General features: G+C 34.9%; 1 protein-coding gene across 1 annotated transcript; it reads left to right on the plus strand.

Moving 5' to 3' along the window:
• Positions 1–13,429: 13,429 nt before the first annotated feature.
• LOC132932883 (cilia- and flagella-associated protein 52-like) lies at positions 13,430–17,040 on the plus strand. Its single transcript, XM_060999231.1, has 2 exons — positions 13,430–15,227; positions 16,595–17,040. Exons 1-2 carry the CDS (start codon positions 13,430–13,432, stop codon positions 17,038–17,040), a joined length of 2,244 nt encoding a protein of 747 aa, XP_060855214.1.
• The last annotated feature ends 482 nt before the right edge of the window (positions 17,041–17,522 follow it).

The raw sequence follows: 17,522 nt of genomic DNA on the forward strand, positions 1-17,522 counted from the left end.
CCATATTGGTGAATCTCGGCTAATCTATTCGCTAATTTGGATTCCAATAACTTGTTACAAAATACCATACACAACGTTAATTAATATTTAATTACGTATTTACGTGTATCATATTATATTTATTTTCATTTTGATGTGAACGTCTGAAATCTGGACACGTCGTGCGTCGCCCGTCAAGTAAATTTTGATGAGATTATTTCAAGATTTGGAAAAACAAAACAAAGGAGATTAAACTTTGTCATTTAATTCAAAAAATTAAGAGGACGTTGCATCCGCATGTGTTGTCTCCGCCTCCGCCTTACAAAATATGTACAACATTGCAAAAACTGTTTTGCGCGGGATAGAACCACTCAGAATGCAGTGATAGTACTTGTACGAAAAAAGTTCTTATTGTTTCAAAATCCATTATTTTTTTTGTATTTTTCAAACTTATAAACGATATTAATTCTCAGCCAAAGTTCTCTTTTTTATGTGGTTAAAATTTCGTTTCTTAGTTATTATACTGTTGCCTTCGGTAACCCATCGGTTCTTCCCCACGCAAAACAGTTTTTGCTATATTTTCATTTGTAAGACGAATACGCAACAATACTTACCTACAGTGCCACTCTAACCACCAATAACACCCTAGGGCAACAATATTTTACGCCGCTCTCCCTCCCACAAAAATGTATTGACTTCACATTTTTAGCTTATAATTAACCACGTATCTTAAATATGTTTAATACTTATTAATTAAAGGTTCCTACTTTTTTTTTTTTTTATTATTATTGGAATCATATTTATTTAATTAATATATTTATTTTGTTCCTATAATTTTTTCGAAGTTGACACCGATTTCATTATTCTGGGTACATTACAGAAAGAAATATATAACTATTTTTACAAACAACTGCATTTGTCGTGTAAAAATGAGTGAAAATATAATACAAGGCTCCTGATATATTGTTATTTTAGTAGTAGAAATATTACTGGCAAGGGCGGGAAGTGAGCTATATCAGTAGCAAGCGACGTGTGCGGCACGATCCGCAGACGGCGGCCGCATTTCGCCCAAGACTGAGATTGCCTTCTCGCATGAGCTACACAAACTATTTTTTGTCACGTCTCTCTATTCATCGATCACGGCAAAGGTAATGCAAATTGCAGGGATCTACGCAAATGCAACAACTAGACTATAATCATAGAACATTATAGAAGCGACACTGCCGACACTCGCCCCTCCACTTTAATTTTTTTTTATTTCGTGATGGACTGATTGATGTTGTAAGCTTGGTGGTAAGGCATGATGTTAGAAACGCTTTTATCGCCGAAACGGACAGTTCAAGACCACCAGCTCACCAAAGTTTAAAAAAAAAGGTCACTGCATACTACCTTCATAGATATTAAAAAATGGATAGGCCATAGTATTAATAAAATAGAGGGAAGTGTGCCGGAATGGGGAAGAGAGAAATACTGTTTTTTTTTATCATTGCCTCTCATTCTGGCAGAAGTCTTATCATAAATTATATACAATAATTATAATACAGTGTACTCTCGGTAACTCGAACCTTGATAACTCGAAATTCTCGATATCTCGAACAAATAAAATTGCCCTTCAAATAACACGAAATTAACTCGACATTTTTAGTAAGTCGAATTTATTTTTCCCCGGTGAGCTTCGAGTTACCGAGAGTATACACTACACGTATATATATCTATTTGTGTTAAGACCTCTATAATAATATATAATAATAAGAGCCATTTTTTGAGCCAATATTTGATCGGCTTTATTACTTCGAGTACTAAGTTGTAATATAATGGCAAACTACATTAAAGGTCGGGCAACTGTAGATCAGATGATAGCTTTGAACGGGTTTTTGAAGCTTGGTCCACAGTTGCTCAGTGGCAAATTTAGCAGTAGTTTTACGTTTAAAACCACTCAAAAACGTTGGGAGAAAATTGCTGAGTCTCTAAATGCAATGCCCGGAGCTGTTAAAAATTGGAATAAATGGCGTAAAGTGAGTTTTGTTTTTTGGTTAAGAGTAGTGTAGGTAGTATTCAGGGGCGTCATTGGGTGGGGGGGGGGCAGACTCTGGAAAATGCCCTACTCTAAGAAATTTTAAAAAGTCGGCAATTCTTTGTCCGGCGATCAAATGCTAAAATCTGTAAATACTAAATTTGTATTTACTATTTTGTATTGAGAAATCAGATAATCTAAATGGTTTATGGTTTATTAAAATGTTGGGAAACACTGGCTCCTCGGTTTATGATAATCGCTAATGTGCAAAACAAGAAAAATTCTAAAAATATATATCATGGATTTACAACAAATTGTTAGTGTAGATAACATCGAACGCCAATTGCCGACTTCCATAATCCATGATGACATCTAACCACTAATCAGTACTACTAGTATTATTACTTTTATTATTGTTATTAATTATTATACAATTTAGAATAATAATATGTGTTCAATTGATGATAGTCAAAAATTGCTTATGTTTTGGACGGTGTAACGACGTAACGTGTTTGTTTATTTGATATATTTGTATATTGTACTCATGACTCAAACGTGATTGTGGTTTATTACTTAGTAATTAAAATGAGTGAAGTTTCTTTAAAAAAAAGAAAAAGAATTAAACTAGAATGTTTGATTTGTGGCGGTGTGTTTGACGACGACTATCGTAGCAAACACGAAAATAAAATACATGGAGGAAAACGTGTACGGGTTAAACATGTCGGAGCACCAAATAATCCTTTTGATTTAGCTCGAAAAAATTTCCAAAAACAAGTAATTATTAAATAATTTGACTTTGATAACCTACTGAAAGAAATATATATTATAAAAACATACTAAAACCAGATATTTATTTTATACCTACTTAAAACTCTATCGGAACTTCCAAGCGCATTTAAAGAAACACTAAAATTTTTGACTATTTTATTAACTTTGCCTGTCACTACAGCTACCAATGAGCGATTTTTTTCTTCTTTAAAACGCGTTAAATCATTCTTAAGAAGTACAACTGGGGATGAAAGATTATGTGATTTAATGGTAATTAATGTTGAAGGAGAGTATGCAAGTCATGTTAACTTAGAAGAAGTTGTCGATATGTTTGCTAATCTTAAGAATCGAAGATATCCATTAATAGTTTTGAAGTGTGATCCACCGTCGAATGACGTTAAACCGTAGGTATTGGTGTTAAATAAGTAACACGTAGATTACGTATACTAAGATTACCAATTTATTAAATTAGACACTTGTTGTAATAATGTATATAATGCTTTTATAAATTGATATTAATACTAAATATTTCAATTGAACACAAAATAATTAATGTATATATAATTTAGGTAATGAATCTATATAAATACTGACACTGAGAGAGGTTCTGATTAAAACTATATGAGGCTCTGTAATAAACTATAAAAGATGCTCTGACCAGTAACACGGGTGTTACTCACTCTTTCGACCTTACACGACTGCCGTCCGCCGGGCGAGGCCCGCCGCAACGGTCCGTCCAGGCCTATAAGAATGTGCTGACCCAGCCCTTTCGGTCACGTAGACCATCGTGAGAACCGAATCGGTCACACACTCGTCTTACCCCGAGTCAACACATTTATCCCTATATATGTATTACATACATACATATATATACATAGTACATACATACATACATATTACATACATACATACATACATACGCGTGCATGCATATACAACATACCCCCAGCGTTAAACTGGAGCAGTCCCTGCGACCTTAATTACTACTCCATAAATTTCTTACACTACGGGTACACCTAGTTACAATACCGCCACATGGTGTCTATAATGCTTAAACTTACTTAATTTATTCTACACTTAAGGCAATACAATTTTTTTTTTTATACAAACTTAAGGGTTAACTTGTCCATTGCTTGGAATATTATCCACTACCTCTGGACTATACATTTTTATGACCTGGTTCTTAAACTTAACAACAACTATACTTATGGTTAGAGTTATGAATAATATGGATATGTACATAACTGTAAAGTGAAATTCAACTTTAAATATAAATAGAGGTTCCAATGCCTTACGTTGGAGGTTATTTATTTCGATTGCCTTATGTGCTAAAGAGTTTAGATTTTTTATTTGGTTTAAGTTTGAAACATTTTGGGGTAATACAGATGGTAGAATGTCTGCTAACAGAGAGATTACACTGACTTTTGGATTTTCTGGAATTACGTCTGCTTGTACATTTCTAATGTTTTTATTTAACGGTACAAGTACAGAATTTTCTGTAAAAATTTCACATGACAATGAGGTGGTCAACCTACCCACGCCCGAGATCTCCACGGTATAGCTTTGCAGAGGTTCTAAACAGGTAATCGTACATGTGTGTGGTTGTGCATAGTACAACCAAGAATTGGTTTTTGACAATCGATTCCAAATGGGTGTGTCTAATGTTACAAATTTAATTTTACGATTTCCTAATGTATTTTGCGAGTTAGCCAACCGTGAAATTTCACACAAACTAGATCCCGTTCGGCGGTGTATTGGTTGATCACCCTTACAAAGAGTGTATAATTCTAGCCTAATACATAGTTCCCATTGACTTAATTCTAATACAAAAAAATGTTCATTATTATTACTTAAAGCAAGGTAGTCGACTTCAGACTGAATAATTGTATCTCCTTTGCCAAGTTTGTCTGTTTCCTCTTCCAACGCAAAGGCTAATGCGTCACTTAACTTCTTCGGACCTCGAGCCTTTAATAGTAGCCGATAGGATTCTGGTAACCCACTTATAAAGGCGTTGAGTACCTGATTGTGTAATAGCCTGTCAATATCCGTTCCATTCGAATATTCTCCTGCCTCCATTGTTGCATCGATCAAGTCATGTAATATTTGTTCCATTTTATCATAGTATTCTTGCACTCCTTCATCCGGGCTCTTCCTACACGTGAGTAATTTTATTTGTAGTTGCGGTAATAGCTTTTTCGTTTCTGATATTTCTACAATATTTTTCCGGAACTCCTTGTATGTCGTTATATCCTTGTACCTTAACGACCGCAATGCTCTTCCTGTTAGCTTTACTATTAATCCTTGCACTAGAAGGTCCACCTGTTCCGGATCGATGATCCTGATCTGGATTTGGGTCCTTCCGTAGAATTAGAGGTATCGTTGTTCATGATTTCTATCTGTTGCTCTGACAGTTTTTGCCTTTTTGTACTTCCTGAATATTTTTGATGCTCTGAATTTGGTTGAGTTTCTGGGTGTTCCGTGTGCTCCTTGTCTTCTCGATGCTTTGGATGTTCTGGACTTTTGACTTTTTGATGTTCTTGATGCTCTGACCTTTTAATTTTCGGTTGCTCTGGATGTTCTGAACTTTTGATTTTCGGTTGCTCTGGATGCTCTGAACTTTTGATTTTCGGTTGCTCTGGATGCTTTGAACTTTTGATTTTTGGTTGCTCTGGATGCTCTGAACTTTTGACTTTAGGAAGCTCTTGGTGCTCTGAACTTTTGATTTTCGGTTGCTCTGGATGCTCTGAACTTTTGACTTTAGGAAGCTCTTGGTGCTCTGAACTTTTGATTTTCGGTTGCTCTGGATGCTCTGAACTTTTGATTTTTGGTTGCTCTGGATGCTCTGAACTTTTGATTTTCAGTTGCTCTGGATGCTCTGAACTTTTGATTTTCGATTGCTCTGGATGCTCTGGACTTTTGATTTTCGGTTGCTCTGGATGCTCTGAACTTTTGATTTTCGGTTGCTCTGGATGCTCTGACGTTCTGATTTTCGATTGCTCTGGATGCTCTGGACTTTTGATTTTCGGTTGCTCTGGATGCTCTGAACTTTTGATTTTCGGTTGCTCTGGATGCTCTGACGTTCTGCCCGACGTTTGACTACGCAAGAAGTACCTAGCTGCACCTAAAAGTTCATCTGTTCTTCCTAAGGTGTCTCTTGCCCCTGCGTAATACACTATTCGGCTCATACAAGTCCCCACTTGAGGGATCACTACTGGAGAAAATTGTGCCTAATAAATATTGTTGCATATTGAATTGTAGTCGACTGTTGTTGTTTACTCTCGATAACGCTTCTGTAGATAGCGGCACGATGTTGTTGATACTCTGACCCAGTGTTGGGAAGGAACGCGTTCCTTGAGGAACGCGTTCCTTTTATAGGAACGAAGCTCGGAACGCGTTCCATTTAAAATATAGGAACGAGGAACGGGAACGAGTTCCTATTTTGAAGGAACTTGAACGAAAATTTCCGTTCCTCAAATAATGAAAAAATTTTAACACGTTGAGTGCCACAGTATATTTTATGAAGCGCATATAGTGTGTTTCCGCGCCAAAACTGAGCCGCGACGCCGTCGGTCGACTACGTGTCGTGTTCCGGGTCGTTTCCGGTTCCGCGCGCCAAATTAGTTCTTCTCAAACAAAACAAAATGTCAGTATAAAAATATTTTTTCAAATAAATTGAATTAAAAAAAAAAACAGATTGTTGTATCATACTATGTCCTATACTCCTATGGGCTATAAGCCTATAACCTATAGCATGTCTCTATGTGTGGTGTATCGTGTATAGTACACACTATACACTGTATACTATACTACTATAGTAATATACATGTATAATATTATGCAATTATGCAATATGAATGTATATATATAAAGTTTCAAGTCTACGCTATACAACTTTTGAATTATAACAAAAAAAATCTAAGACAAATCATTTTTGTTAAAAATCGGTGCTCCTAGAAAGGAGTGAGTTAACCGATTTCAGTGGTGGTCAATGGTGTTTTTTGCGAAAAATTTTTAAGTCAGAAATAATCGGTTAACTCTCTCGGTTCGATTATTTCTGACTTAAAAATTGTTCGCAAAATACACCATTGACCACCACTCAAATTGCAAAAAAAGGAACATGAAGGAACGGGAACGCGTTCCTTTTTAAAAAGGAACGGGAACGCGTTCTTATTTCGGGACAGGAAAGAGGAACGGGAACGAGTTCCTTTCTTACAGTAGGAACGAGGAACGGGAACGAGTTCCTTTTTAAAAGGAACTTTCCCAACACTGGGTATGATATAGTGTGAGCAAGAAAAGAAACAAAGTGTGGTGCTCCTTCACTTCTTTATGTTATTTCGCTCTCAGTTATATGGTTAGATGATCACCTAACATTGATGACAGAGCGGAGTGGAAAGCGCTGTCCGCCAGTCCATTAGTTTATAGGTCTATGTTTAATACATTGAAAAGAAACAAAGATATTTTGTTAGGTTAATAAATTAATGTTAGGTAACTATTAATTTTTAATTATAACTTGCTTGTCCTTGCATTTATAGTTAATACAGTTATCAAATCGAATTAAGTGAATGTATATAAGTACTCAACTAATTGGACATTTATTGAATGGTATCTTTTTCGATTAATATAAATATATTCAGGATTTGCATTAAAAGAATCTTTAATAGGTGGAACAATTGCCACACGTGTGCAGTCGATGCATCCGACACAACCTTGAAAACCAGTTGTTTCATAAAATCTAAAATGTTGTAATTATAGTTTAATTATTGTTGGTGAAATTCAAATAAAATAGTAAAGAAAAACAACTGTACAATATTGTATTATATAACATAATATTTCGGTTCAGCAGTCTATTATTTTAAATGTATTCTGATATTACTGTTATTATAGGCACAACTAGTGATATTTTTCTGGGGGAGGGGGGGGCTAGAATTGTATCAGCAGCATAGACCCTGATAATTTTGGATTCTGAGCAGAGTGAGGGATCTAGTGGTTTTACAATGGTGTTTTTTTTTTATCTCGTATACAAAATTTTTCCTAGAAATTGTGCTTCTATTTCAACATATAGTATCTTATATTTTAGCAAATTGGATCAAGATGATACTTAAGCGAGGTCATTTTTCGATTTTCTCAATAGTGACCCACTTGTAAGTTGTAATCTACTGTACAGTAAAGAGACATCCACTTACCCACTTTTTATATTTTAAACTAAAATATGATTAAAAAGGTGGGTAAGTGGATGTCGCTCTGCTGTGCAGTAGGTTAAAAGTGGGTCACTGTAATGGATGGTGTTAAATTTGAATTCAATGATATAATATCATTAAGTATCACTGACATTTAAGCAGTGGCGGAACTACGATCATTGAGGCCCGTGGATACAATATTTTTGGAGGCCCTATATCTGTAATTTAAATTTCTAAACATTTGGCTGTTTATTTGTATGCAATAAAAAAAAATATATTTATAGTAAATTAATAATTTATTAAATTATAATTTCGGAAACAATAATAATAATATTTTATTTACATTGAAAATGATTTTTTTCTGCTACGGTCTTGAGCAAACGTCTTCACCAATAACGATAAGTCCAATTTTTTAGCACGCTCATTTTCTATTGAAATCATCGCAAGACCACTAAGCCGTGTTTGGGACATTGTGCTTCTTAAATAATTTTTAATTAGTTTAAGTTTTGAGAATGTCCTTTCTGCACTCGCCACAGTAACCGGTAATGTAAGGAACAAGTAAAATGCCGTTAATAAGTCAGGGAAACTAGTAATCAAATTATTATTTTAGTCATATCAAAAATGCTGTTACAAGACTTAAGTTCAGAAGCAAACAGACAATTAAATGACTCAATTTGTGTGGCAAGTTCTGCTGGATTAAAGTCCTGAAATTCATCTGCCAACTTTTTTGTACTCTCACTGATCTCGTCATCTGATATTATAGGCAGTCTTAAAATACAACTAAATAAATTACTTATTTCACTAAGACCTTCAAATCTTGTTTTCAATTGTGTAACTACAGTGTCGATATAGCGATATAAAACTTGCGTTTTAAAATAACGGTTTCCTTGTGAAAGACGTTGATCTTGACATAGCTCATCATAAAATTGTTTTACTTTTCTCGTTCGTTTACAAGAAAACTCCGGTGTAACATTCCACTGTAACGCTTTAGAATCTACTTCCTCTATCAAATCATTAAAGTTCTCACGGATTTTCAACATATTTTCCATTGTGTTTTTTATCAAATCATCAGCCTTTCCAATATCAGCTCCAGGTGATTGAAGTATTTTGGATGCTAAATTAATTTTTGACAATATTTTATACATCACAAGGATTAAAATAATTGTTTCATACCTTTCGAAATATTTTTTGAGTGCGGAGGCATCGTTTTGTTCATCCTTATTACGCCCAGTCAATGTTATGTTGTTTAAAACTTTCATAACGTCTGGGTACATATGATTGAGTGATATTAAACAATCAATTCTAGACGACCATCTTGTAGGGCACAGCCTTTTAAGTGATCTTGAAATGTCACTGCTTTCTTTTTTCAACATTGACCATCGAAGTATACTGTTTCCAAAAAAAGTATATAAAGTTTCTAACATCTCAAAAAATTGTCTAATTTCGGCAATGTTTTTAACAGAATCGTTTACAACCAAGTTTCAATTATGCGACGCACAGTGAACATATTTGAACTTTGAAACAGACGGTAACAATTTAGTTTTTCTCTCTTCCTCTGCTTTGCGTTTTCGTTTACTCGCTCCACTTTCAAATCTTTTTTTCGGATCATTCATTATAAATATGATTTTAAAATTCAAGTTGTACACTAAAAATATAACAATATAATACTTAAAACAATATATTTTTCTTTCTATATTTATTAATTTAAATTATATTTTAAGTCAAAGTTGGCCCAATAGATAAAAACAATAATAAATATAGGTATTTAGCGGTTGAATGGGTTAATATAATAAATAACATAATAATAATGTAGTGGTGGCTTGATGGAGGTTTAAAAATATTAAATGTGAGTCAACGAAAAAAGTTCAAACCACCACTGAGAATATGAATAAAATGTATAATATAATAATAAGTAACAATCGCGTCCACGACAATATAATATAACGTGACAATTTGCGTACCTACACGGTAATTTAAAACAATATATTTGTTTTTCTATATTTATTAACTTAAATTATATTTTAAGTCAATTTTGACCCAACAGATAAAAACAATAATAAATATGGCTATTTAGCGGTTATATGAATTAATATTATAAATAATAATATGTAGTGATTCTCGATGGAGGTATATAAAAATATTAAATGCGAGTCAAGGAAAATAGTCAAGCCTCCATGGCGCCATTAAAAATATGAACAAAATGTATAATATATTATAATAAGTGACAATCGCGTCCAGGACAATATTAATATATAATATAACGTGACGATTTGCGAACGCGGTATAATAATAAGATTGTCGATACTCGATATGGGATTTCGCGTTCACGATATATTTAAGAAAAGTAATATGGCAACTCACGTGATTGTACTAACTACTTATCATCAAATTTTAAATTATAAGGTTATTTAGTTTTCTTTAAAATTTAATATATTATGTAGATGAAATATATAAATATGTTCAAAACCATTAGTTTTAATAATTAATATTAAATTTCTAGTATTACGGAACACCAATGACCACAATGATTCAATGATTGTATACGAATCACAATAATTTAATGTTTTCTTTCAATGCAAAATAATTGTAAAACTACTTACCTAATTAACTTGGATGTTGTTTCTGACACCAAACACCGTCAAACCCAATAACACCACTCTCATATTAAAATCAGAATGAAATGAAAAAAATAATTTATTTCTTGGGCCGTAGACCGTAGTATATAATAATCTATTTCTATAATTTAGTATACCAGCTATTATAGGCTCCACTCTGAGTTACCGCGTAAAACAAAAATCGTAAGTATATATTTGATGATATTATTGTGAATAAAGTAATTTATATATAACCTATTTACGTGGAGCCTTGTTTTAAATTTTCAATCCTTAGCGATAAAAGTTGAACATTTTACAAATTTTTAACTACAAAATAATTATTAAATTTTTAAATTACTCACGTATGTATAATAAACCCTGCCTTATTTCTACTGCTATTATAATTTATTACGATAGGTTATATTTTATTGTTTAAAGTTTATCTAAATATTTAGAAAATATCATTGTATATAATAAAATATAATAAGATACAGAGAAGTTGGGTCCCCACGAATAATACTTTTAATTTACAACAAAATAACGATTTTAGTTATTCTTTATTTAAATATCCGATTTCGTAAAAATTTTAACTTGAAATGTCTATAAAAAAATTACGCTTCTATATTTTTTTTAATTTATGTGTTTTGGTAAAAACTAGGAACCTTGTATTAAATTAAAAACTTATAAACATTTTAAAATAAAAATTAGTTTTAAATTTTAGTAAGGTTTACGAATTTTGTCCAAATTTGAACTTAACGAAATATTTAAAAACAACTTAACGATTGATAATAATATGTGAATTCACTCTACTATTAAAGGTTAGGTACAATTACACATAATTGGAACTTGTGAACACATATTTTAATTAAATATTTAGAAACTTTAAAATGTACCTATACCTATACAATGTGTATTAATATATTAAATAAAAAATTATAATAATGTTTCAAATTATTAAACTTTAGACTTTAGTCATAAACTTAGATGGTTTTAGCTTTTATTATAGTTCACAATTTAACTGTAATATACAGTTGCCACAGACAACAAATAGATGGCGCGCGAGTATTGGTATTTTAAATTATCCACTTACGGATCAGCCAAGCAATTTATTGCAATCTTGTGGTTCTGAGTTTCTGACATAAGTACCGTTGTAGTCTGTAACCTGTTAAATATTTTTATAGTTTTATTTAACCAAGTTGATGAAAGTAAACAATACACTCAGTATAATTAGTAATACAAAATTTCACACACTGTAATTTAAGTTATTAACTATTATTATTATTCTTTTTATTAAATAAACATATTTTTATGCATGTAAAATGTAATGTATGGTATACTATAATATTAATATAAATATAAAAATTAAATTAAAAACCACTTCAAGTGAATTTTATATTATAACTTTTGGCATTTTATATTGCATTTTTTGCATTTTAAGTGCATATTTTATTGCATTTTTTGACATTTTTAATGCATTTTTTAAGGATTTTTAAAAATCCACAGCCCTGATGATAACATTAGCTTGTGAGTATTTACGAAATTTTCTTCTTCTTCGCTTAGACGATTTCTTGAAAACCATTGTTGCCATTACGTAACCACACTCTATCTGTAGTTTCTTGTATGTCACATCAATATTCACAATATCTTCCATATTGTGCTCTATGTCAATTTCATGACCACCAGCTCTCCAAACATGTCCAAACCATTCTAGAAGTTCGCTTTTTAAATACTATAGAATACTTGGGCAGTAATGTAGATTCTGCGGGTTTTGATTTGTTGTTTATTATTGTAAGCCTAAAACTCTGAGTTATATCTTGGGCCGTTTATATTTCACAGTACATTTCTTTCGAAAGTAATCACTAATCAGACGTATACTATTTTTTTTAGTCAGTGACTAGGTTTTCTCATGTATATAACTACTGGTCACAAATAACCACGGTATATGAGTGTCTTCGAATTTATTGTGTGATAGTGATTTTTATTATGGAGTTTCATAATACTGTGTAACAATGTAATATCACTTACAGGATTTTATTTTTCGTTGATCTCCTCCTGCACGTCCTTCCTTCTGTCATGATAACAACGTATAGGTAAAAATGAACTTTTTCAAAGCTATTATTATATAATTTTACAGATTATCCTTGATATATATATAGTTTTTTCCTTGTACGTACTTACACTTAAAGATTTACTTGCTTTTAGAAATTTGCACGTTTTATTTATGATTTCATCTATCGTCCCTCATATTATCATAATATCATCGGCGTATGCAATTATTACTAGTTCTCCACATATTTTCATCTTTTGTCCATCACATACAGTTTTTAGAGTAATAAAACGCTGAAATACCTAGTTTTTTAAAGTGTAAGTTGAACACGTCAATTAGCTCAAGATTAATGACATACCTTTATTGGCTAATACTATTAGGTATGTAATTTAAATGTTAACTTACTTTGAGCATGTTATATATTCCTTCCATACCCATTTAGTTAAAAAAATGAGCATTGAGTGGCATTTATACACGAAACTTGATGTGGTCTTATTATAGCGGCATTACACTATATATTTATTCTTGAAATAATATAGCTTTTATATTTTATTCTTACATAAATGCATGTTCAAACTTTTTAATATCACATATTTAACTCTCGAGAAAACGTATATAATATGTTACCCAAAACACATATTATTCTCGTAGGAACATAGAAAATAAATTATTATTATCTTATTTATTTATTTATTTTAGATATTTTAGCTGCCATAGATTTATAAACATCGAATAACATGTACATTTATACGTTTACGGTACTAAACCACAATACAATACAATTTAGCAAAACAATTGATACAATTATATCATACACACATTTTTGTTTGTTTTTGAATAGTTTTAGGAGATGGAAGAAATTAACGTGAAGGACTTGGAATTGAAGTCACTGATCGGATTCGACGGAAATCCGTTGAATGGTCTATTATTGCATCCAGATGGGGTCCATCTGATTTATCCACTCGGCACCAACGTTACGACGTACAATTGGTCGACTAAGGTGCAGCGGTTCTTCGTAGGGCTGACCAACATCATATCGGCGGTGACGGTATCCAGCACTGGGAAATACGTTGCCGCCGGTCAGGTGAACTATATGGGTTTCAGATCGCCGATCATAATATGGGATTTCCAGACCGGCGAGGTGGTGACCAACTATGAGTCACACATGGTGCGCGTCGAGTCGGTGGCGTTCTCTTGCTGCGAACAGTACTTGATTTCGCTGGGAGGCATTGACGACGGCTCCATCATAGTGTACGAGATTGAAAAGAAAGAGGTGCTGTGCGGCTCTTCGTCAGTGAAGTCAACCGCTGGAATATCGACCGTGCTCAAAGCGGTGAACTCGCGCAACAGATGCTTCGTGGTGGCCGGCGACAACATGCTGCGGCTGTGGACGTTGAACAGGGAGCAGAGAAACCTGCAAGGGTTGGACACGTCGTTTGCCAAGATCAAACGGAAGATCCTGTGCACCGAGATTGATCGCCTAGACGAGTACGCGTATTGCGGTACCAGCACCGGGGACTTGCTCAAGATCAAGCTGAACTTTCCAGCGGACTTGGCTGTGCAGAAACCGTCCGCGTCGCCAACGTTGGTCGGCTGCTTCGCCAAATACCCAGCCTCGGGCAAGAAGCATCCACCCGGGGTCACTGTTGAACTGTATAGTAGGGGTGTAACGTCACTGTGTCTTTACGGAAACAACGGCGCCATGATCGTGGGATCAGGGAATGGCGTCGTGGAACTGGTCCGGCAAAAGGTGCAAGTCAAGCAGCAGCAGAAGCACTACAAGAAGATAGAGACGCGACTGGCCACGCCCACGCACCCACTGCTGCTGACTGTCCTGTCAGCGGACGTCGAGTCGACCGTGACCAGCATACAGCTGATGGAAAATCACACAGTGCTGGTGGGCACAATCAACTGCGAGCTGTTCACCGTAAGCGTGGCCACGTTTGCAGTGACCCGCATGTTCACGTGCCACACGTCTGCGGTGTACGACCTTGCGTTCCCACGCGACTACAGCAAGGTGTTCGCGACCGCCAGCAAGAACGACGTGCGCGTCTGGTCGGTGGACACGCTCCAGCAACTACTACGGGTCACCGTCCCGAACTGCACGTGTTCTGGCGTACTGTTCTCACACGACGGCTCCCAGATCATCAGCTCTTGGAACGACGGCCGCATCCGGTCGTTCACACCGGAATCTGGCCGGCTGCTGTACACCATACACAACTGCCACAACAACGGCGTGTCGGCTATAGCCATGTGCAAGGACGGCATGAAGCTGGTGAGTGGCGGCGGCGATGGGCAGGTGCGCGTGTGGCAGGTGAACGGCACCAACGGCACCCTGATCGCGGTGCTCAAAGAGCACAAGGGTGCGGTGACGTCCATCGACCTGCACCGACTGGGCCATGAGGCGATCACGTCCAGTGCGGACGGCACGTGCATAGTTTGGGACATTGTCCGGTACACGCGGCTGTCGATAATGTTTTCATCGACGGTGTTTACAAGTGCCATGTACCACCCAAACGGCACCCAGCTGCTGACGAGTGGAACCAACCGGTATATCGGATTCTGGGAGGCACTCGATGGGTCATTGATCCGGGAGATCGAGGGGTCCGCCGTGGCCGCGATAAATTCGCTGGACATCACGCCTACAGGTTTGTTTACCGTCCACCACCACCAGGGTGATTACTATTTTACCAACGAATTAATAACCCACCCCGGACCAGGTTTTTTTCCTCAAGTTAGTGGAGGGGAGTCATTGGTTGTGTAATAAAACATGCGAAATAAAAATTGGGGGGTCAAAAAATCGTATGGAAACCAAACAAAGTGAATTAGCTATAGGTGCAACTATAGGGTCAAAATGTTGTTCTTTCATTTCTGGGGTGCTAGGTAAGTTATCATAATAAAATCTGACGAATGTCATTATCATTGTATATATTTTCACGTCGTGTCAGATAGAAATTTTGATTAATTTAAACGAAACTGTTACAAAACACTATTATTCTGGATATTAACAGTTAAAAATTTAAAATATAGTAATTTATTAAGAAAATAACCAATTTATATACAAGAACCGAAACTGCATATTAGAATGTAAGTATACACTATGCTCAAATCTATGTACATTTCATACAGTTTAGAAATTTTGAATTTAAAACTAAAACTTATATTTTATTGTTATTTAAAAGATTAGACTTATTTATATTAGCAAGTTATAATATATTAAATAGTTAAAATTGCCTTCCTATAAAACATACAATAATATTAAGACATATAACATAACAATATTATCATTATATGATATTATACATAATATTATTTCAATAAAAAATATATTATTTAATTTACCTTTAAAGTATTAAGTACCTAATTTTGTTTTTATAAGCTTATTTTGAAGTCACTGTAGTGTTTTTGATTTGGTATTTTGTTCCGCTACAATTATAGTTAAATCTGTAGATTTATAATATAACGTATACTATAAAGAATGTTCCAAAAATCACATACCATGTAAATCAATTTAATTTAATTTAGCGATTAAATCGTTAAATATATTAAAAACTAAAAAAAATTTTTTTGAAAAACTGCACTGATAGTTTCACTAATAGGTTGAATATAGTTGCAGATACCTACCAATATCCGTAATAGGTACATTGTAATAAATGCACACAAAGCGATCCACTTTAATTTTAAATTTTTTGCCTAGAGATAGGTATGTTATTCTACAGAATATTAAAAGCTTAACTTGATCAATTTGTTCTACATTTTTATATTTTTATAAAAAATATAATAACAACAATTTTAAAAACCAATATCTAATGCAAAAAAAAATGTTTAAAAACCTTTCATCGAATTTGAATATTATTAAACTATTGTTTACAAGCCAACATAATATCTATGTTAGATATTCGGGAGTGGTGATTTGGGACTTTTGGAACGGACTGACCAAGTACACTCACAATGATTTTATAATATTACAATAATAATTACATCCCTACTATACTACGGTTCATCTGGCCCACAGGCAAGTACTTCATGACCGGAAGTTCGGACCAGACGGTGAAGGTTTGGCTGTACAATGAGGGCGTTCCCACACACGTGGGCGTGGGCCACGCGGGCGTCGTAACCAACGTGAGGGTGAGTCCGGACGGCCAGTATTTGGTAAGCACGAGCGTGGACGGAGGAATATTCCTGTGGTGTTTCCCACACGACCTCGACACCCCACCGCCTAGCAGCCGGTGTTCGACAGTCAGTGGCGTCAGCGCGGGTGAACAGCAGACGATTCGGTCGCGCCAGCTATCGCTCAAGAAGTCGATGTCGGTCCGGAAAGAGAACATCTCCGACATATCGTCGGGGCAAAAGGTCATTTCGGTGTTGGAGGACGGTGGGGCCGCCGGTGACGGGGACGCAGCAAGGGCCGGTGGCAGCGGTGGCCCAAGAATTTGCAAATCGTCGTCGTCCATCCGATGACGGGCCCACTGCAGCGTCTTAACGGCATCTCGAGAGACAACAAGTTCCACAACCGTTCCAGTATCACATCATGTTGTCATACTGCTAAGTTTCATTTTTCCCATCACCATGAACCAGTGAACGGATCTTTGGTTAACTCTTTGTGAAATATTACGAGTGCTATGATTGCAACTCAGCTTTCATTTCTTAGCAATTGCATTTTTTCTTTGTGAGATCCAACTACAATCCACCTATAGTATTATATTATAGCAATATTACAGTTGTACAAACTAAACCTAATTAAAATATTTTACTGTGGTATATATCCGACTAAATCATATACATATAAAGAAAGTTGACTAATATCACTAAGAGAGAGTCTTGGGGCCATCATTATTAAAAAAAATATAGCTTACGAAGCCCATCTATACTTATAAATAGTGAGAGTGAGAGAAGTTTAACAATAATTTTAGAAAAAGATAGAATACACTTAAGGTCTTATC

This window comes from Metopolophium dirhodum, chromosome 1, assembly GCF_019925205.1.
Source record: "Metopolophium dirhodum isolate CAU chromosome 1, ASM1992520v1, whole genome shotgun sequence".
NCBI lineage: Eukaryota > Metazoa > Arthropoda > Insecta > Hemiptera > Aphididae > Metopolophium > Metopolophium dirhodum.